General features: G+C 43.3%; 1 protein-coding gene across 6 annotated transcripts in view; it reads right to left on the bottom strand.

Moving 5' to 3' along the window:
- LOC130178999 (calmodulin-binding transcription activator 1-like) overlaps positions 1-22,762 on the bottom strand; it is a 54,363-nt gene that overhangs the window by 5,009 nt on the left and 26,592 nt on the right. For 3 of the 6 annotated variants that reach the window (XM_056391694.1, XM_056391728.1, XM_056391735.1), the window contains 17 exons: positions 22,400-22,467; positions 19,469-19,604; positions 17,099-17,170; positions 14,957-15,110; positions 11,744-13,617; positions 10,350-10,476; positions 9,700-9,834; positions 5,468-5,616; positions 4,641-4,825; positions 4,479-4,557; positions 4,117-4,384; positions 3,274-3,791; positions 2,019-2,167; positions 1,668-1,914; positions 1,388-1,456; positions 497-642; positions 328-399 (listed from right to left, as the gene is read on the bottom strand). In XM_056391694.1, the coding sequence (XP_056247669.1) occupies positions 328-399; positions 497-642; positions 1,388-1,456; positions 1,668-1,914; positions 2,019-2,167; positions 3,274-3,791; positions 4,117-4,384; positions 4,479-4,557; positions 4,641-4,825; positions 5,468-5,616; positions 9,700-9,834; positions 10,350-10,476; positions 11,744-13,617; positions 14,957-15,110; positions 17,099-17,170; positions 19,469-19,604; positions 22,400-22,467 (4,448 nt within the window). Of the gene's footprint in view, positions 1-129; positions 161-327; positions 400-496; positions 643-1,387; positions 1,457-1,667; positions 1,915-2,018; positions 2,168-3,273; positions 3,792-4,116; positions 4,385-4,478; positions 4,558-4,640; positions 4,826-5,467; positions 5,617-9,699; positions 9,835-10,349; positions 10,477-11,743; positions 13,618-14,956; positions 15,111-17,098; positions 17,171-19,468; positions 19,605-22,399; positions 22,468-22,762 lie in introns of all 6 variants that reach the window. The other 3 variants (XM_056391719.1, XM_056391709.1, XM_056391702.1) reach the window with 3 other exon arrangements.

The raw sequence follows: 22,762 nt of genomic DNA, 5'->3' as shown, positions 1-22,762 counted from the left end.
AGAGAGAGAGAGAGCGAGAGGGAAGGATGATAATCCAGGACCTCCTCTCCCCCTCCCTCCGCTGACATGCAAACAGGCATCAGCCACCAGGAGAGAGGGAGAGAGAGAAGAGAGGGAAAGAAGACTCACCCGTTTCAGAGGCCTATGGTCCATCAAGGGGCTTCACAGGAACAGTAAAACAACACCAACTATTAGCACCAATGTAGTGAGCGCACGTGTGGCAGTGGGCTAGTAAGTGTGTGTGTGTAATGTGTATGAGCATGTGTATGAGTCAGTAGATGTGTGCACAGTGGTTTTTGAGAGTGTGTGGAGAGTTTCATGCCTCACCTGTGGCGGCATCGGAGCAGGAACCTCAGGATCTTGCGAGCAGCCTGGTTCTGTTTTTTAGTTAGGAGGCTGCTGTAGGCGAAGACGTGGGTGTAAGAATTTTTTTACAACCTAATTAACCCGTGTATGTGAGTGTGTGTCTGCGAGTGCGTTTATGCATGTGAAGTACCTGAGGGAGTGTCTGTAGGAGCGGTAGTATTGCTGGATGAGGACCGCTGCTCTACGACTCTGTTGGAACTTCCTCTGCTCATGGAAACTCCGGAAACGACTCTGTATCAGGATGGCTGCCAGGGTCATCCTCTTATAAAGTGCATACTGAGATAGAACACAGCAATGGTATTAAGCCTTGTGGCGGCACAGGACACGTAGCTTTGTCATGTTGAATAATAATTCTGAGCACAGTTTTATTTACAAATGAATGACAAAGATAAAAACAAAATCATTAAAATGTTTCAAATATTTTAGGTTTGCTCCAGGGAATCTACAGTACATAACCCTATCCCAAACCTGAAAGGTGTGTCCTTTCAAGTCACAATGGTCATAAACTGCTACCAAGAAGTCAACTCAACTTCTCAAGTGCTCAGAATTGGCCAAAAAGGCTTGTGAAGATTGTGAAAGCATATTTTGAAACGACTGAACACCAAGTGCTCAAATAAGTTTAATGGTTACAAATGTGTCGCTTTGTGTTCTCAAATCATGACTTGCAGACTGAGGAAAGTTTAAATGTGTTTTGTGCTGACTTTGTTTTCACACTCATAAATGTCTCTACGAGACTGGCTAATGCTAAACTATCTGTTATGAAACAGTTTGGTAGAGATTCAGTTCAATCAATGGTTTTGAAAAACTTCACTGAGGCAGTGATAGTAAATGACAAGATTAAATTAGGCCTTACTGCTAATTCTCAAAATGCTTTCAGCTAAATTAAATTGACAATTTGTATGATACATTTATGAACAGATTACATCTGATAATACAATTACGTCTGCAAATATGATTCAGCACTGCAGTGGTGGGTTGGTGTATCCATAATTAGGAATAATTCTCAACTCATAAACCCTACCTGCTTGTATCTCTTATAGCAGCGCTGAATCACTGCTGCAATCTCTTTGCGTTGTTCCTGAATGGGACCCTGAGGGGAATGACATTAGGAGTTTGTATAAATATCTTACATATTAAATGGTTCATGGTCATCATTAAACTTTTTTTTAATATGCTGCAATTTATGAAAGAAAGAAATTTAGAGAGGAAGATCATTTGAACACAGTGACAAAATACATCAGATTATTTTACAACCTCTGGGGCAAATTTAGCGTTTCCCTAAAGGAGTGGAGGACGTGTACCTTGTGTTTTCTGAGGGAGTGCAGGGCATGCCTGATGGTCTCATACAGCTCTCCCTGCTCTGTTTCAGTCATGGCTAGACAGGAGGAGTCAGTTTTCAACCTCTCCTCTTTCATAGCTGCACAGAGGAAGGAGCTCCAGTCAAAGGGGGAGGACGGGGCTTGCTTAGCCTGAGGACTCTGCTGATCCTCAGGCCCTGAGAGAGAGTTTGGTTTGGGGCAAGGAGTCTGGGGCTTGGAGTTCAGAAACCTGGAGAGGAACAGAGAGCAAAGCCACCGTTTTATGATAAAAAATCATTTAAGCTATTTATGGAGTTAGATGAAGAAAATGTGTTGAATTTTACTTTTACTCACCTCTCCACCTCACCGAGGTAACCAGACAGTAACCTGACATCACTGCTGATCCCCACCTTCCCAGAGTCTGTTTGAGTCTCCATAGCCTCCTGTTTAAGCCTACCAGTTGAAGCTTCCATGATGTGATCAGCTAGCATCGTAATGTCCATCTGTAACACACGCAGAGCAGGTGTTATCTATACATTCCTAACCCCTGCTTCCCTTACAATGATTTATTTTAATACCAATGCTGACACACAATTTAATGTACTTAATGTAGTTATTCACAATTATACTTATAAGTGGGAAAGTGAAAAATGAACTTTTCTCTTAATTTCCTGCCTGAGATTGTGTGAATGCGATTTATTCTGTATGCTCACATTAAGTGTGCTTAGCTCATACAAAACATGTGACTGTTTGGCAAGAGTCTTGACGAAAACAACAAAGTTTGATCCTGTAATAGGGATCTTGAGAGATGTAATCTTCTATCTTCTATTCATGTAGCCTCTTACTTCTGACAGTTAGATGGACTTGAACTGCCCTCCTTATCAGATTTATAGTATAGAGCCACGTCTTCCAGTGGTAGCTCATTATCTGTCCTAGTGAAAAAACTTCAGGTATCTGGGCTTTTATTACTGCAATCTCCTTTGAAACAGATTTTTATCCAAACTAAAAACCTTTTAATCTGTCTCATCATTTGCCCCGAGCTCAGTGCTGTTCACTTATTAAGAGTGAATCTCTTCCTATAATCAAATGTTTAACCAGTTAGTACTAGGTTCCTACCAGTAAGAACTTAGTGTGTCCTTTTTTCCCTTTCTTATAAATACACTTGCTAATTCATATTAGTGTATGTCTGCTTGTGTGGGACTGAGTGAAGCTATGTGGTGAAGATAGCACTGATACACCTACACCAGGTGTCCTTCTTATGATGACAAATTCAATGTAGACAAAGTTTGATGTTTATCTGTTTATCCTGTTTATTCTCCAGTTTGCTGTCAACATTTAATCTTACCAGTCTTGCGCCCTTCCTGAGGTTTCTTTTTTTTTTTTAGCTAGTGAGCTTTCCATCGAAATTTTCTCTTATTCACATTGAGGGTCAAAGTTTGGGGAGAGTTGTTTTCATAGATTTTTTTAATGTATTGTTTCATGTATTTTATCACAAACATAGCACACATGCAAGCGAGATGTACACATTGACCATCACATACAGTACAAAGAGTTCAGTCTTGGTTAAGGAATGAGATCCAAACTGCCCCTAACAATCTGCTCCCCCTACCTGCAAGTCCTCAGTGTTATCCTGATAGGTCAGCAGCTCTGTCTCCTCTCCCCTGTCAGACAGCACTCTTTGGCGCAGGTGAATGGCCAGTCGCTCTTTTCCAAGAATCCTCCTGGCCAGGCTACATTGCCCCAGAGTCTGTCTCAGACTCCACCTGGTGCCCCCTCCAGACCCCCCTATCCTGGCCTGCAGGAGGGAGAATGGGGTGCTGGGGAGCTGAGGCTGGTTAGGGCTGGAGCTGGCAGGAGGTGCGTTCTGACAGCTGAGGTTGGAGGGTTGAGTTTGTGGGGTGTTGGGGAGGTTGGGACTTAGGGAGGTGTTAAGGGAGGAGTTGAGGGTGTTGGTGCTGGGGGTTGAGTTAGCTAGCTGTTGCTGGGTGTCTGGGCTGGGTTTGAGTCTCTTGGCTGGGGGTGGGCCTCCTTGTTCTCCCTGGGTTCCCTGTGGGGCTCTGTGTCCTGTTTGGCTCCAGCTCTGGTTCTGGTTGTCTGGCTGGCTCTCTGTCCTGGCTCTCCTCAGCTCTGGGGAAACAAAGATGATGGAAAAATAAGAGCAAGTCTAATAATGGCAACATGCATTCCTACTATACTGGACATGGCAACTTATTAGAGGCTCAGCTGACTCAAAACAAAATAAACCAGAATCACTTCCTTGCAGCTGTATGCCTGAAATCCCCTTATGAAATAAGATCACAATCTCCCTTTCCAGGGCATTGAATAATGGCTAGATATACATACATACAGAAAATTATAATGGCACAGTAAAGTTGACATTGGACCTTTTGCATCTAATATATCATCACTTCATCATTTTATCCTATCAGACATTTGTATTACGTTTTCCCACCTGAGTTAGGGTTTGGAGTGGGGTTGTTGCTTATTCCGCTGGTCTGTGACTCTCCTCTCCACCTTTCCATCCAAGTGTCAGCAGGCTGACCCTGAGCTTGAGGAGTCTGTTGCAGGTGCTCTAACAGCTCAGCCAGTCTAGTGTGGCCCCTGGATCGAGCAATGTTGAGCGGCAAGCGTCCCAACGAATCAGGAATAGCCAGAGCTCTTGGGTCCCACTGGTAAAGCACCAGTGCTGCCTCAGTATGGCCCAAAGCACAAGCCCACATCTCAAGTGACCAAAAGAAAACACAAGTCACACACAGGCATGGAAAAAAAGACACATACACTTAAAACATCATTCAAAAAATATCAATCACTCACCAGTGGAGTGCAGGAGAAGTGGTCTACATTGAGAGGATCAACCTCCAGCTCGAGGTCAATACTGTCAGCATGCTTTGTGCTGCAGAGGAAGACAACAAAAGTGACATTAAATGACACAGTCTGTGCATTCACAATTGTGTGTCATGTTTGTGTGTTACTCACCGCCAGCGAATGAGTGTCTGAATGAGCCCTGCGTAGCCCTGAGCTGCAGCCAGATGCAGTAAGGTCATTCCTCTGGAGTTCTTACTGTGTACGAGCTGATTAGAAGAAGCCCAGCATGGCTGAGACATCATCTTCTCACATACTACCACCACGCGACCCTCGAATGAACCCTGATCAGGAGGAATGTGGAAGGTTGGAGAGGAAGAAGGCATAGTGAGTTCAAAATATAAATCTTTGGAGACCTCTCAAAACTTTTACTGCATCCTCTTGCTTTTTCAACATTATTTCAAGGTGTTACGAAACTTAATTTTACCAAGATACAGGCGGTGGTTGAAGTTTTTTTTTTTTTTTGCTTAGGAAGGTTCCTAACTGAGTGAAATGACTCAGAAGAATCTAAGTGTCAGCCATGATAAGAGCTGGTCGAATTCTCTAAATGCAGAGGAAAGGAGCTTCAGTGCTTCCTGTCTTAACTCCTATAGCATAGGATAAACTGGTCCTTGGTGGTGCTTTTGTACTTGATTGCATTATGATCTACAGGTTTTGTTGTTACACAATAAACTGCTGTAAGGTCTTTATGGTTATTTCTTTACAAAACTTTAACTACTGTAGGTGAGTCTCTGTGGGTGTTCAAATTATTAGACTATTATAAAGTCTTCAAATTTTATCTCAATAGCTTAAATACAGTTTTATAGACTTGCTTTTCATAATTAAAACCAATTCTATTTTGTTTCATGCTGTTTGCCTTTATTTCTCACTCGATACTGTTTCAGATTGCATAGCTGAAAAGGAAAATTTCATCCTAACTAAATCACTTCTTCCTGCCTTACTTGAGACTGCTGCTCAGTGGCTCCTCCTCCCTCGACTCCTCCGCCCTTGGTTGCCATGGTTTCTGAGCTGGGGTTCTGATTGGTTATCTCAGCCATCCTCTGTTCCATCTGCTCCAGACGCTCCAAGATAGACATCCTGAACTGGGTATCTACAGAAATGAAGGTGGGACACAGAGCTGTAAGCATCGCCTAGTTGTTAGTTGTATTTAAGCAAATCAATATTATGTTTTAGTAAATCCTACTTAGAAGCTTAGAGAGAGAAGCTCTTCACCGAGGGGCTCAATACTGGAGAATAAATCAGGGCTGGAATCCAATAAATCCCCTTACCAACAAGGGCAACTGGTGAACCAAGGAAATTTTATGTGTTTGTCAGTGTGTGTGTGTGTGAGTGTGTGTGAAAGAGTATACAGCTTACAACAAATGTAAGTTTTGCATGTCTGTGGCATGGTTGTATGTGAATGTGACCCTTTGTTTCAGTGCTGCTGCAGTTTTGCTGCAGTGCACATTATGTCACCCCACCTGCTGCTCTCTCACTCAGTCTCTCTATTTTTCCCTCCTCTCATTTCACTCCTATTTTTCTTTCTGTTGTCTGCAGCGGACAAACTGAGCTGAAAGGGTGGAGCCATGCCAGTGACACAAAGGCTAAGGCTCCTCCCTTTCCACTCCGCCAATCAGAAGGGGAGTGGAGTTTTCCAGTAATACAGCTCATCTGAATACAAAGCAAAACACTCCACTATTTTAGCTGCCATACACATAAGAAACAGCTGTCTTCACTCATTACAAATACAAACAGACATCCAGACAGATGCCTAAGCACACACATACATCACTGAAAAGCAAAAGTTATATTCAATTTCTTGTCACATAACAAGCACATATTGCTTAGAGAACAATAAATAAAATGAGGATTGACTGTGATTAATTTTAATAACTTCATTAATGGACACAATACAAAGTTGACAAATACTAATTGAAATTCGACAATTACAAAGGGATGAAGTAGTCTTTTAATTAGCCTCCCTAATTGAAAAGTTAATTACTGAATTTGAAATATAACTGTAAAATGTCCTTCAAACTGGTTTTCAAATTTTTTTAAACTGCATTGTCGGATCACTTTCCATTTCAAAATTCATGACTATCTGACTTACATGTCACTTCAGTGTAGATGCTGCTCGGCTCATGTTATGAAGGATGTGGAACACATTGAGAGAGGCAACACAGGAAACTCCTTCAGTCATTTTTAGAATTCATTAAATGTCAATATCAATTGAATGCAATTATTTTTTAATAAAGGTTTCTAACCACATAATCTAAATGCAAATTTAAGAAATTCGCCTATTTTATTTATTGTTTTGGTTATTTATTTTTTTCTGGTGACACACTACAGCTTCTATAAAGGCTGTGCCTCCTTGGATTACTGATCATTTATTGTCCTGCTCCTGGGTGCAAAATCAACTGCTTTTCAAAGTTTGCTTTATGATTACTATCAGCTGTACTGGATACTTGTGCATTTACTGACCAGCTTTGGACTCTTTTGTGACAGTTCCTCTGTTCTATTGTAGGTTTTTCCCCCAACAACACTTTGTTTCCATGGATTACTCTCCAATAAATTAACCTCTGCACAGGCCCTTACAGTTTGAAGTGACATCTACAAATTCTGATAACATATGACTGCACTGCAAACCTTTCTATTTCTATTAAATGTCTACCATAACTTTGATGAAACTTGTTCAATATAATTTGTAAAACCAGTTTACATTTGGTACACCTACAGTGTAGGTTTAATACAAGAGTTAAAATCCCAGACCCAGTATATATAAATTCAAGTTCACAAACCCATTTATGCAAACAAATTTGCAGATGCAGATTTTTTTTTTTCTGTCAAATTAATTGAAAATAATTAATCAGATAAATATACTTTTGGCATGGGGTCCATTTAGATAAACTTTCAGTAGGCTAGAAATCATGAACATCTAAAAAAAAAAAACTGTAAACCTCTACTAAGCAAAGTATCTCTGCATTCAAGCTATGGGTGATCAACAACATGCCCACATGTCTATGCCTACAGGCCTGTTATTATCTGGGCCTATACAGGAGCCACATTAGCCTCCCTGCATTTGTTGTTATGGACTTCAGTGGCGCTTTCCACTCGTGCTGGTGCTGAAACTGCACACGTCAACCAAAGACGCTGAACACACTGTCGGCTGATCATCAGGTCTGCAACAAAAATCAAGCAGGCTATGGCGTGCCTTTTAGTCCAAACATGTAACGTGCAAACAGCGTGTGGACTTGTGGCTTTTCTACGTCCCTTTGTCTGAAATCTACAGCGGTCGATCGCCACATGTGCTACAAATATTTTTGACTGAATCCTTGAATGCAAAAAAGGAGCGTAACGCTTAAACACATCATTTAGACAACAGGCACGTTTATGTAAGTCTACAGCAGGATGACAAAGAAAACTTAACTCAGCTACAAACAACACAGACCTGGACGCAGAATAAAAGAGCGCGTTTTGAAGTTATCATCAGTTTAAAAATCAAACAAGCTACGAACCCAAACAGCGAGTCTCTATCTGCTGCTCTCTTTGTTCCCGCTTCTGCTCAACCCCGTTAGTTTGAAGTGTGCGACTCACACATTGCTACTCCGAACGAGCAAAACACAACTAAGTGCAGAGAGAGAGAGAGAGAGAGAGAGAGAGAGAGAGAGGGAGAGGGAGAGAGAGAGAGAGAGAGAGAGAAAGAGAGAGAGAGAGAGCGGTCTCCACGTTGTGTCTGGGAGAGCAGCGCTTCAAATCCGCCCGCCAGACTCAGAGCTGCAGGGGGCTCGGTCGTCATCGGCACAACAATAGACTGCACACAAACTAAACTGGAGCAATGGCATGTGGCAAAGCCGTGTGCTGACGCGTATTTACTTAAAATATGCATCTCTATCTATTTTCTGCAGGCACTGAGCCTTCGATTGTGTATTTGAGACCAAACAAAGGACCTGAGCAAAAATAGGCAGAGCGCCCATCCAACTCTCGCTATCACCGCTCAAAGTCAAAGGCTGAGCCCATATATAGCGTCTATGAGGCTACACAGCACACTGCCGGTGGTGGCCCACGTTCTGACTCTCAAATGGACCGGCGACTGTGTTATGATGTCCTTGCCCTTCACTCCAGTAAACAGCCAGCCTGCTGTGACTGTAGAGCCGCATTGCCGCATTGCGCAACACAGAGACGGGGGCGAACAGAGTAACCCAGGACATGCCTCGCTGAGGAGACCCGTGTGTTTCCGAGCTGCAGCTGCATCAGGAGTTATATTTGCACAGAGAAACTAACCCCCCTAGTGCTGTGCAGACATTTGCAACCAATCCCCAAAGCTGACTCAAAGGACATTTAATTGTTTAATTGAAGCAAGTTTTAATTTGATTCAATATTAATGAACAATCACAATATTAACATCTGCAGCTCAAACAAAATAATCCTGAGCCCCCCAACATGCAAACCATCACTATGGACTTAATAAATGACTGTGCCCTAAAAAAAAAATCTCACAGACTAATCCTAAAGCTGTGATGAATCTTGGCTAAACATTAACACCTTCCAAAGAAACAGGTGTCAAAACAGCTCAGTATCTTAGATTCCTTCTTGAATCAATCTGCACACAGACAGAGAGCCATAACAGAAAAAAAAGATGCTTGCAGGCACAGAAGAACTCAGTTCAGCCAAACAGCAGCAGCAATGTCACCACACTGGTCAGTACATCAGTGGCTGTAGACAAAACACCTCACAGCATGACAGAGCATCCAACAGAAAAGAGCAGCACAAAGACAGCCCCACACACATACACACACACACACACACACACACACACACACACACACACAAACACACACATACATGTACACACATCAACAGGTTTTCTCATAGTTTTAGCTTATCAGAAATGGCAAAGCTAGCTAGGTGTAAAAGTCATACTAAAAACTAAGAATGAGAGAAGGGTATAGGGTTGGAGGTTTAACTTTCTTGAGTCCAAATATAACAGGCAAGTGCATGTTAAAAAACACACGCATTTGCTCACTCTATGCTGCGTTTGTTACTGATACATGCAACACTCTAGGCACACAATGAAGCCGTTATGCTCAAGTCTCCTTCTGTTTATGGTTTATGCTCTTTATTGAATAAATAACACCAGACTGTAAGAGTGTAACTGTGCATCCCTCCCTAAAAATACACAAACAAATGCTCTCACCATCCAGGGACAGCCAGTCATGCTGAGAAGATGGCAGGGCAGGAAGGTCACGCGCCTTGTATTCAAACACCACGGAGGAAGAGATGACTTCACCACCCATAGCTACCTGTAGCATCACCAGTCCTGTGTCATGGGCTGGAAACAGACATGAGGTAAGGCATAAGTATGGCTGACTATATGTGGAGATAGATCTCCTCTCAAAGAATAATTTTAGGACAGTATGGTAACTATTATAGACTGTGACTGTCTAGTGTTACTTTTGCCCATGTGTGCCTGCAAGAGACTATTTGCCTAACAGTTTTCTCCTGATCACACTTAATGTAGCAGGATATGACCTACTATACCAGCCAAAGAACCATTTCTAAGCACTGTGTACATTGTGTGATTTCCCTCCTCACAATGCTCTTAGTGTGTTGTTCCTTTCTTTTTGTATAAAAATGACTGCATCTCCCAATAAGGGTGTGCAGCTGACATCATTAGACTCTATCTCTGTGTGCTGGGGAAAAACTTTTTTGCTAGAAAATGTTTCTTATAGGGGTTAATGAGGTTAAGGTTTAGATTTAAAAACAAAGAATAGTGTTTTTCCATTAATTAGACAGTAATAAGGAGAGTGAGTTGTGTTAGAGTGAGTGCATACACCGGTGTGATACCTGGGCAGTAGCAGCGCAGCACCCCAGGCTGGATGAGGGCAGCAGGGACACTGATGTGGTCAAAGAGACAGCTGTACTCACTGCTCGACTCCAACCACGGCCCTGTGATCAGCACCTTCACTCCACCCTGCCGCACACAAATACAGGCTTCAGTATTATATCAAACAGTGTAGCTTCTTTGTCCGCAGAAAACTGCAACTGCGTGTAAGTGTAAACATACAGTAGTCTGCAAAGAGATACAAGAGTCTGTGTGAGAATGACATGACTGTGTGAAAACTACCATATCCTGTTGTCTAAGATTATCTGCTCCAAAATACCCCAAATCTGTAAAGATATGTGCGCATGTGTAAGCGAATATGTGTTTACATGAAAAGTGTTTCTATTAAATATCCTGATTCCATCTATCACTAAAACATACCCCAGAGACACAGTGGCCTAAAACTTGAACCTTTTGTTTTTTCTATTATAAATAAATATAAATCTAAACTGAGAGATAGTATAACCTGCCTCATTTACAAAGTAATTACTATTTTGTTAATGACAAATTTGTGAGACTAAAAGGCCTGGCAGCAGCCCCTAGAGGCTGTGCAGCTCCTTACATCCAAGTGGAACAAAGTTGTATGAGCCATCTGAACAACACTGCCACGTGCTCTCTTTAGTGTAGCTAAAAATAATACATAATAATAACAACAAATTGTCCCCCACAAATGCTGGAATCATGAAGTTAGATCACACAACAATGAAAAAGATTCAATTTTCAAAGCCATTTATCAGCATTTGGTAGACGTTTCTTTTTGGCATTTATAGTGCTCATTTTTAGCTCATTCTAAAAATTATACAATCACTCTTTGAGCTGTGTTGTTTTTTCAAGAAACGCAAAACTATGGAAGAATCAGGATGATGTAACACTGATGATCCTGGAAGAAAGCTGAAGAAAAATATTAGCTGAATATGTGCACACGTTGGAGATACGGTTAGTTGTTAAAATTATTTTCGACAATTTTTTCCACTAATTGTACTAACTGTTGCAAGTTATTGTTTTTTTCCGTAACTAATGGTGCTAAGATGCTATGTTTCCACAAGTTTCATCATAATTCAATGACAGAACTGGTGTCTGAGATATTATAAGTGGTACATGGGTACATTAACGAAGTCACCCAGGGGAAGCAGTGTAATATTGAAATTTCATCAAAATCCAATCAGCTGAGTCTGAGATATTCTGACTCCTTAATGACCACACAGCCAGGCTGGCGGTCTTAGCACAAATTGTGCTGAACATGATTTCAGTGTTTAACATCAGTACAAGCAACCGTCAATCATATGGTGGAGGGACTGATTTTACTGTAGGGTACCATGAATAAATAATGAATGATAATCATGTTGGGTTTACTAACCTCTGGATAAGACCACTCTGGGGAGTAGTCTGTCACACCAAACAGCCTCCCAGTCTCCTGGAGCAGTCCCAGAGCTCCCTGCTCCACCTCTGAGCCCTGCAGGTGGCCTGCTCCTGTGCCCTGCTCCTCTCCTGCTGCCCCCTCCTGGGGCATCAGAACCCCAGTGACAGCTGCTCCCACACCACCCCCAGACCCCTCAACTGAGATGAAATCATTGATGAGATCAGAGAACTGGCTTCCAAATGAAGCCTCAAAACCTTCCAGACTGATGGCTCCTGCCCCAGCTGTTGTAGCTGACACGCCCCCACCTTGCTGAGGAAGAGGAGAGCTGTAGAGAGCCCCCTCGATGCTTGCACCAGCAGCTATCGACTGAGGACTGGCCACCACTGAACTGCTGGCCCCTGGCAAGCTTACACCATTACAGAGAATCTCATTTTCTCCTCCCCCTCCACCTCCTCCACCACCACCTCCTCCACCCTCCTCTCCTCCTCCATTGTCATCTGTGGGTTGCAGGTAGTGCTCGGTGTCCACACTCACGTAGCCCTCATGAGGATCTCCTGGCTTGAGTAGTAACTCTCCTCCATTCTCAGAAGCCTTGTCCAAGCCCCCCACCTCTCGATGTCCCCTGCTGCCTGACTGGTCAACGGTAGTATCCTGTGTTGTCAGGGGAAAAGATCCCACTGCTGCTCCTTGTCCATTCCTTCCACACAGGGCCTGCTGGTCTGGGCTGGCTTGGTGGAGGTGTGTATGTGGATCTCCATTGGTGACCGGAGAGTCTGTTGGCACCGTAGGCAGACCTATGTAAGCTTGGGCCTCACCTGATTCCTGGCTTGCCTCAGTACCATTGGTCTGCAGTTGGGAGGGCTGGTTTGTCTGGGGGGAGGCCTGGAGGAAGAGGCTCGGGGAGGGGTGGTGTGCAGTCTGACTCAGACTTGGGACACAGGCTGATGACATGACAGCACTGAAGTCCATTTGCTCCAGGGTGGTGCTGGGGCTAAGGCCTGTCCCCTCTCCCACATAGCTGCTCTGAGTGGCCAGCGGCTGCTCCAGGGGAGTCGTTTCCGTCTTGATGTTGTTGACGAGGGCTGGGTTGTAGACAAAGCCATTAGAAGAACAGTGGAGCCCTCCATCATCACCATTACACCCCTCAGTCTTCCCTCCACCTCCTCCATACGTCTGGCCCTGCTTGGGATTGTTGAGGAAGCAATCAGGGTCAAAGGTCATGGTGGTTTCAGGAAGGCTGACACCTCCACTGGAGTCTAAAGAGCTGGACAGAACCAACTCTCCTCCCTCCCCTAAGCCCACCCCACCAGGAAACGACGCAAACCTCTGGTTTTCAGGGGCAACAGCCAACAGGATTCCAGCGGTGGTACTCTCGTGGGTGGATGCCAACAGGTGGGTGTGGCCAGCAGAGTAAACCGAATCTCCAGTCAGCGTGGTGACCTCAGACATGAATACAGCTGTGCTCTGCGACAAGCCAGCCCCAATGGCGAGAGCGGGGCTGTCAGCCATGTCACTGGTGATTGACAATGGGGAGCTCTGGGTGGTGTCAGGGACTTCCACCTGGTTGGTGGAAGTGGAGGAGGACACCTCCATGCTGCTCTGTGGGAGTAAAGAGGGTTTGGTTAACCTGCCATTCCTCCTCTCTCCTCCACCCGCTCTGCTCCTGCCCCCTCCAGGACTGGGTTCTGTCTGGCCCTCTGACACATCACTGTTCTGGACCTCTGTGCCATCTGCTTCCTCAGCTCTCTGGCCTGCCGCTACACCGGTACCCGCTGCAGCTCCACCTCCTGCTGCTGCCCCTGACTCCTGCTTGGATGAGATGATGCGCTGCTTGACACTGGAACATTTTTGATGCAAGCTGCTTCCAGCACCTGAATGAAGGGACGTCAAAGCAAAGGAAAATCATTAAGACAATAGCTACTGTTGTCATTTTCTGTCCTTTCAGTTGCTCAGGTTAATCTTTTAAGCAATGTATAGTGTGTAATAGCGCCCTCCAGTGTTCTGAGTTCATGAATACTGTGATACTGTTACAGATGCATGAGTGTTCAATCATTTTAAATAAATATATGTAAAAAGGACAATTTGCTGCTTCTACAACACATGAAATTTTAACATTTGAAGGTAGTGCCAGTTTCGAAAATTTAGAGGAATCATGTCAGTGATCAAGAGAGAAGAGCAAGGAAAGGAAAAAACAGAAAGCTATTTTGTGTGAGCAAATTAGGGCAGGTAGAAAGAGCAAGAGGGAATATGATTTAGTCAGCAGAGTGAGAATTGAAGTAGTACTTAAGTCAACAATCCCCTCACTTTTGGGGAGCTGTCCTTATTTGCCCTTCCAAACCAGATCAAGACAGGTGAGATTAGGTAAGTGTGCGTGTGTATGTGTGTTAGTGTGTGTACTGGAGTTATCTACTCCCTGATGCTCATTTATGAATAATACATGCTGGATATTTTGGGCACCTCCATCTTCCTTCTCTCTATCCCTCCCTCTCTTGGATGTAAAATGTATCCACCTCTAGGTGGCAGCATGCCGCTGACTGTTCGAATCATCAAAAACAAAAAATTGCCAAATCTGTATGAAGCCTGGCTGAATGGTATATATGTACTCAATGTCTCTTCAAAAAGGAGGCTTATCTTGAAGTTTATCACTACTTTGTAAAGTGCTGTCATCATTTCATGTTGACAGGAAGGACATGATGCTCCAAATAATGTTTAATCAAAATTTAAATAAGAATAAGGCTATTGTTAATGTCTGAATACACCTTTTGGCAATTCCAGCTGCTGTTTTTTGGCCTGTTGATTTATCTTTACCTTCAGCAATAATAAGATAAGATTAGATATTTTTATTTCATGCAAGAGAGAAATTTTCATATCATCTCCCCTGAATTGTTGTAAGCACCTGTTGTCTCATCTAATAAATGATGGCACAGCTCCAGACTGTTCCTCATTCTGCTGCCAAGTTGTTTATAAAGCCTGAAAAATATTATCAAATTATCTGTGTTTTAGATTTATTACACTTCCTACAGATTAATTTTGAAGCTTGGGTAGAGTATGCCTTTATCTTTTTCATCACTACTGTACCATGACAAGTGGTATTGTTATTGACCCAAGGTGACTCATATCCCTGGGTTTAGGACAAGTGTGAGGGCTGAAACAAGAGAGCTTTAGAGTAGGAGGGAGGTGAGTGCTGAAATGAAAGTAAAGCTAACTCACACATGGGTTTGAGTTGTCCAATGAGCTCCTCCTTGCTCCACTTGGCCCACTCCTTCCTGTCTGTGTTGATGGAGCAGAGGACAGGACCACATGGCTTCCCGCTATCATCCACTGCCGGTACATTCAGGTAGTGCACCAGCACAATGTCTGGGTTCTACAGCACAGGGACACAAACACAACCACACAGACATGCATGCACCTGGCGTTAGTTTAACATGGCCCTTTATTCATTAATTCATTGTCATGTTCTTACAACATACAGGGAGGGAAAGATTACAATGATAGAGTCTATTTACAGAGGGAGTGGATGGAGGGGAAATGCAGAAGGAAAGCGGGAGAGCAAGTGGAGGTCAGGGAGGAGGTCGGACATAGCGTGTCAGATAAGATTCTCTCACCTGCCCATAAAAGATTTAACAGCTCAAGCCCACTCATCACTCTTTCTTACCCTGCAGAGGCTGAGGAAGTGTCTACATGTGTGTTTGTGTGTAGGTGAGTGTGTGTAATATATATAGAGATAGAGAGAATGAGATAAACAAAGGGGGGGACAACAGTTCAGAGTAGTTCTCACTATACAGTAGGGCAAAAGCAAACCTATGGAATTTCTTTCTACCCCATGAATGATTCAACAAGTGCATTCACATTCGTGTGTGAGTGAGTGAGTATGTGTGCACGTATGTGTGATTGTGCGAGGGAGAGAGAGAGAGAGAGAGAGGGAGGGAGAAGCTCCTCTTGATGAAAGATTCAGTAGACAGACTCAGGTGAGGGGGAGGACCTGCTGAGGTGGAACACTTTTCTCTCCAAAAGAGGATGGCACAGTGGGCTGCTACAGCACCACACTGTGCAATGCAACAGCACTCACAGACTGATTTATGATCATAATCACTGATGTGTTCTGATATCTGTGCAAAGAGCAGAAAATGGCACATTACAGATAAAGCAACTAAAAATTTCCCTTCATAATTTCAGACTGCAGGGATCTAACTAGTTCGGGATGCTGAAAAAAAAAATTGAGTAAGGGCATATTCAATTTACAGCCGGTGGCTGGAATGTCCCTGTAAATTTCTTGTGACAATTTATGCAGGAAATTCTGGTGAAGAATACATAAATATATATGCATTTCCATATTTTAAATGCACGTTGCTGGGTATTCAATATTTTCTTTGAAATGAACAGAGAGAGATGAAGAGAGAGGCAGTGTAAATGTATGCGGACATGTTTAAGATTCATCATGTAACCTGTCGCCTGAAGATGATGAGGTCCTAGTGACCATAGCTTGCATGGTCAATAGAGGGAGAGACGTGTGTGTGTGTGTGTGTGTGTGTGTGTGTGTGTGTGTGTGAAAGCGTGCAACTGCTGCTCTCTGTTGTCTTTCACATGAGCGGTAGAGTGAGTCCAACATCTCTATGAAAAACAACATGCCTTTATACACAGGGGGACACCTGTGTATATGTGTGTGTGTGTGTGTTTGGGTGAGCATGTTGTGTGCTCTTTGTAGCTCCAGGGTGTTTTCTTGGAGAGGACCACATAGAGAGCAGGGCCTCAGTCCTTGATGCTCACTCTAAGTATTGGGAGTCAGGGTTAGATAACACACTGTGCTCGGGAAGTTACAGTCAACTTCTGGAAAAGAAATGCTTTCACTGCTCTGCACTGTATGTTAGCATTGGACAAGAGCGTATTCTAGGTATATTCTGGTTGTTGAGTCATTTGAGTGTAGGACACTCCGCTCAGCCAAACAACATCAAGTTTTATTATGAGCCCAGCTTTGTGATAGTATTTTCAGTATAGTCTGCCTCATTAATTCAGAAGAGGAGGATGTTTATTGCTGGTTTATGGTTTAGCTTAGTGTTGTTTTGAAAATATAATGGGCAGTTTAACAGATGAAGGTTTGTGTAAAAAGTGTAATAATAGACTATATATTTTCTGGTTGTCCAGTTTTGTGTAGAATGGTGAATAAAGCCTTAACATAGCAACAATAAATGTTACAGAATGGCCATAATATCAGGGAGAAGGCCTGAAAAACTATCCTGCTATAAATGACAGCGACTAACAAATTATCACCACACTATAAATCCTGCGGAAATCTTGTTTTGTATGTGTATAAATGTGTGAGAAAAGGTCAGGTGGGGTAGGGGGTGGGCTTACCTGCAGCAGCCAATAGCATCTACGATGGAAGGTGGGGATGATGGAGGAGTGGACGTAGCAGCCATACAGACACTAGAGAGAGGAGAGGAGAGGAGAGGAGAGGAGAGGAGAGGAGTGGAGAGGAGAGGAGAGATTGCAGGGATAAAGCGAGGAGGAAGCAAGACAAAAAGTGAAAAAGGAGAAGAGGAGGAGAGAACAGTGAAGGAGAGAACAGAAGAGGAGAACTCAGGTTATACCCACTTAGGTTGTATTGATTGTGGTGCTAAAACTAAATTGCAAACATGCTGTATGTGTTTTTTTCCCAAATGTCTTTTTCTAAAATACCATAAATCTGATGTTGACAATTACAGCACAAGAGATTGTGAAATTTACTGCCTCAGCAAGACTAGACATAACCCACTTGGAATTCACAAAACGTCACAATGTTGTCAGCTTACAGACACTGCAAGAGGTATCAGTAGCAGTGACGAGGACAAAGAAGAGGAGGAGAAAGTGAGGAAAGCATCGGGTGAAAGTGGAGTGTCATGGTGGACAAGATGGAGAGACATTACAAAATAATGTATACATGTGTGTGGGTGTGAAAATCGGCCAAATATATGCTTGCAGAGGTTGATATACAACACAGCACCACTTCAGAGTGTCTGCAATAATTAGTTTGGTATGAAGTGTCGTCAGTATATGAAATGTCCCAATACTGGTGCCAGTATAGTGCTCGAGTTTCTAAACTAATACCAAAACCATTTTATTTGCATCAGAGTCTGAAGAATATTAAAAATGTTATGCTAAATAACCTATTTTGTTTTAACAAATTAACAACCTTCCCAAAGCAAGAGCTTTGACTGAATGCAATAGTCTAACATTAATTAAATTAGCATGTGAATCAGTAAATATCTGATTAAAGAATAAGTAAAGAAGAGGTTCAGAGTCAGGTTCCAGTTTCTTGAAAGCGTTTGATATTCTGTGCTGCGGAAACATCTTGATCAATACTCCAAAAGTATTGAGGTTCGATACCCAGTCCTAAGGAAGAGTGTGTTGGAAGGATGAAATGATGACAGAGAAATCTTCTATCAAGGTCATCACAGCCACTTTTTTTACATGCACTAAATACAAGAATCACACACACATTCACATACCAATATACACATGCACACATATAAATTGGTTGTTTTTTAAAGAACACAATGCACACACAAACACAAATACTCAGCAATCAGGTTGTATATAATCAACACTTAAAACTTGTCCTGTTTTCTTTCTCAAACACACTTGCGCACACTTATATTTTCTCGCCATTTTGCCTCTTCTGAGAAGTAGCCCGCCCTCTATCTAAAGTGTGTTTTGCCAAAGGCAGAGTGCATTTCCATATATTTCCATTCGATATGAGGAGGCTCTCCATCCAGGGTTATGTTTTTCTCTCCAGCTTCCTGCCTCTCCCCATCCTCCTTCTCTCCCTCTGCTCATCTCGCTGCTCTGCTCATTCCCTCATTCCCGTCCCCTGCTCTACACGCTGCTTGCTTGCTTGGGGGGGTCCTGGGAAGAGGTGACACAAACAATTACTGAGCAACTACCAGGGAGAGAAACACTTGTCTTTGTATATGTTTGTGTGTGTATGTGAGTGTTCATGTAGGAAGGCAAAAATATGTATGTGCGATGAATGTAAATGTGAGTGTGGGATCATAACTAATGGAGGTGCAGATGGGAATATTTGATCTCAATTATTCCCCTTACCTCTGTGTCTTTGTCTTGTGTCTTGCCTGTCTCCTGCTCACCTTCAACACAAAACTACTGAGCCCCCTGTAAACATCCATGTGTCTCCTAACTGTCTCTCCTTCCCTCTCCCTTCTACCTCATTCTTTCTGTTTCTGACACATGCATGCTCACTCCTCTCACCTCTTGGTATATTCCTGCTGAATAATCAATTTTTGAGCTGGCTGATGTGACTCACACACACACACACACACACACACACACACACACACACACACACACACACACACACTCACTCACACACAGACGCTGCCTTGAGACTGGATCGATACCCCTCTCTGTTCTGCTGAAGGAGGCATTGACATCATTCCTGGCCTCAGGCCAAACACACTCTTATCTTTCAGAAAGAGAGAGAGGGAGGTGGAGAGCGAGAGAGAGAGGGAGACAGAAAGAGGAGCGGGGAGGGAGAAAAAGAGGGACATCACTCGCTCTCCGGTAACATATTGGCCTGTAGCTTCTCAGCATGTGTGTTTGTGCGTACATTTGTGTAACATGTATGTGTCTCCTCGGAGTGAAGGAGAGTAAGTTAAGGACAAGATTGGCAGTGAAACCATACTCAGCGCCAAACAATCATGGACTTGTTTTTCCCCTGCAGCCTCTCACCTCTACTCCCTGCACTTTGAGCTTCATATGATCTTCTCGGGTGGTCTTCCCGTCTTTCCTTTTCTTCCAGCAGTAGCCATCTTTCCTGTACTTCACCTTCTTACGGTTGTAGAGGATCATAGAGCCATTTTGAGGCCTGGTGGAGGACAGGGTAAAGAGACAAACGAACACACAGCGTTCCATCATGTTGATTATACAGAATAAACGTTGTGGTAATTTTGTTGAAACTGACAGCAGTTGAGCTCCATGGAAACTGACCAGAAATGATTTTCAGGCTGTAATTTCACACTGCAAAAGTATCAAAATTCTCCTACATTGCCTATTCATAAATATCAACTGAAACAAGCAAGAACATGTTCATGGTTTACATGTGATGTCAGTGTTACTCTCCAATAGTCAAGTTAGGTGGTCCCATGCACCCCCCCCCTCTCATACATGGACTCACACTACTATGTGTTAATATTTTAGTAGGGTGATTTATCAGCACAGCAGGAACATTGGCCTCTAAGCTCCCATTCTATATACACCTGGCGGGATGAACATGCATGCACACACACAAACACACAGACACACACTAGGAGCCATACATGTAGAAAGACACAGATGCTATAGTAATATCTGAGATGGCAGGACCTACAGCCGTGTGTTCTTTGGGTTCAATGTCAAACCTGCTGCTCGGCAATCAATCATTACACTTCTAAAACATTAAGGACAGGTGTGTGTGTGCGTGTGTATGTGTGTGTGTGTGTGTAGGTGGAGGAAAAATGCTTCTCTGCCTTATCTCATGACAACAGAGAGAGAACAGGCCCGTTAACAATCAATAAACTAACACATACTCACAAGTGCCCTTTCTCTCTCACACACACAGAGTCATGTGCACACAAGCACACAACCACACCACACATTTACACACCTCCTCTCTCCTCACCCTAACCTCCTCGTCTCCATCAACCTCCAGTCTTTATCCCTCTTATCTTACTATCTCTTCATTTTCTCTTTACTGCTTTTTCAGTCCCTCCATTCTCCACTCTTTTCAACTTATTCTCATCTTCTCATTTCATCTGTTCCTTCTACTTCTATCCTAACCTCTGTTTTTGCTCTTTTATTGTCTGTTTGCCTCTCCTCTCCTCTCTTCTCCTCTCTTCTCCTCTGTTAAAATTTGATGTAGACACATCTATATGGACTGAGATGATTGCAATTTACTCAGAACAGTGTGTGTAGTGAAATTGAATTTACTTTGAGCTGATTTTCTTTGACACCTTAAATCTGTTCTGTTTTGGGGTGAGCCTGCCAGTTTCTTAGCAGAGTGGAGACCCCCTCCCTCCGATCAAAGCCGAGTTTATTCTCTGTCTCGAGCAGTGTGAGTCATCTCAGAGCTGCTGATTCTAATTATGTTATGGAGAAGATGGATGAGATCAGATGTGTGCCTGTGTGTATGTGTGGGTGGGAAATACGTGCAAGTTCATGTGTGTGTGTGTGTGGAGGTACGTGCATGTGAACGGTGCCCATGTTCGCAAACCCTCCGATTCAAGCAGACATAAATGCTATTGATTGTAACTGGGCTGTGATGTGTGGGATATAAAAAGCTTTTCCACCGTTCCACAGTGTAGCAGAGCGAAAACAGAGAAGGCAAGGGGAGGAGAGTGGGGGGAAAAAAAGACGGCAAGGTAAAGAGACAGAGTGGGCGAGTGAGTGAGTCCGGTAAAGGGAGGAGAGAAGGAGGAGTAGATGAGAAAAGTGTTAGAAGAGGGAGAGAGGAGGTAACAGTCATTACTTTGAACTGATGAGGTATTTCAGTAAGGGGAGAAATGAAGGTCATTGAATGTTACCTTAATATTGCCCCCCCACAAGTGTGCAAATGCATGCCCACATATGGATGCAAACACACACATACACGCACATCAATGCATGCACATAAATGTCACTGGCTCCGTTCGCTGAGCTCCTTTCCATCTGATGGGATTAGGTGTAATCTGTTCTAATCGTGCCTCGTGTCATGTGTAAATGGGATTATATCTAACTGCTGCTCAATAACACCAATATGACTGCTGCTGCTGTTGCTGCCGGGAGGCTGAGGCTATTCGGCAGCACAACCAATCAATGAGAAATCCATCCACAACATAAACTGTGCTGCTGGCCTCAGGCTGCTCCTGAGAAGAGTCCTTCAGCTCGCACAATGGGAGCACGGAGGCATCACCTCGGGCTTTCAGCAGTGTCAGTAATCAGAAATGGGGGCATGAGGTGACTGCTTGACTTGCTTTACTTTACTTTTTCTTTCTTCTTTTCTTGTCTTTCTCACTTCTTTTCTTCCTCTTTCTTCTTTTTCTTTCTTTTTTTTATCATACCTACATTTGTATTAACTAAAGTAAATGTCAATAAGGTGATTTATCAATAATTCAAATTGCCCTTTTTTCTACTGTCTTTCATTTTTTTCTTCCTCTCCGTCCTTCCTTCCTTTCTTCCTGGCAATAACCTCTCCCCATTCTGGAACAGAGCTACCTATGGTTCTTTCAGATCGATGAATATTCAGTTCTGGCATGTGAATCCCTGTTCTCACCCCATCATATACATACACATTCTCCCCCTCCTTTTAAACCCCCCTTCACCCTCCTATGTCTGAATTATACATCACTTATCCTAATACATTTACATTCATTAATACTCCATTTTCAGCTGACTAGGTGCTTTACAGTCCAGCCGTGTTCTAGAGCGTTCTCTACATGTAGCGCAGGCCGTCAGCAGGTCCCTCCGGAGACAGTCGACGTACATCACTAATGTTTTAATCAAACACAGGCAGTCCGTCTTTGGGATTAAACCAATGTGATTCATTGGCTGATTGAGTGATTCTGTGTTTGTATGTGTATGTATGTGTATGTATGTGTATGTATGTGTATGTATGTGTGTGGAAACAATTGTCTGTGCTCTCCTCACCTGGTTTTTGGCGATGTCGTCAGCCACTCATCATGTTTCTCAAAAGTGATGAGATATGCAGCAATCTCCTAGAGAGACAAAGACAAGAGGAAAAGGTTACATTGGTGTGTGTGCATGAGAGTGTGTGTGTGTGTGTGTGTGTGTGTCACAGGGAGATAAAACATAACAGGTATTTCCAGATGACCTGCCGATGCCCACAGAGAGTAAGTCACTATCTGATTGCCACGGTGCAGTCTGGGCGCCTGATTGGTCACAGAGCGACCAGTCAGGAGACAGATATAGAGGACAGACCCTCAGGGCCAACAACCAATCACACTCACCGACACACTGATGTCTCCCTCCACCGGGGAGGAAAAGCTATCT

This window comes from Seriola aureovittata, chromosome 2 (assembly GCF_021018895.1).
Source record: "Seriola aureovittata isolate HTS-2021-v1 ecotype China chromosome 2, ASM2101889v1, whole genome shotgun sequence".
Classification (NCBI taxonomy): Eukaryota; Metazoa; Chordata; class Actinopteri; order Carangiformes; family Carangidae; genus Seriola; species Seriola aureovittata.
This window is presented reverse-complemented; position numbering and strand designations above follow the sequence as displayed.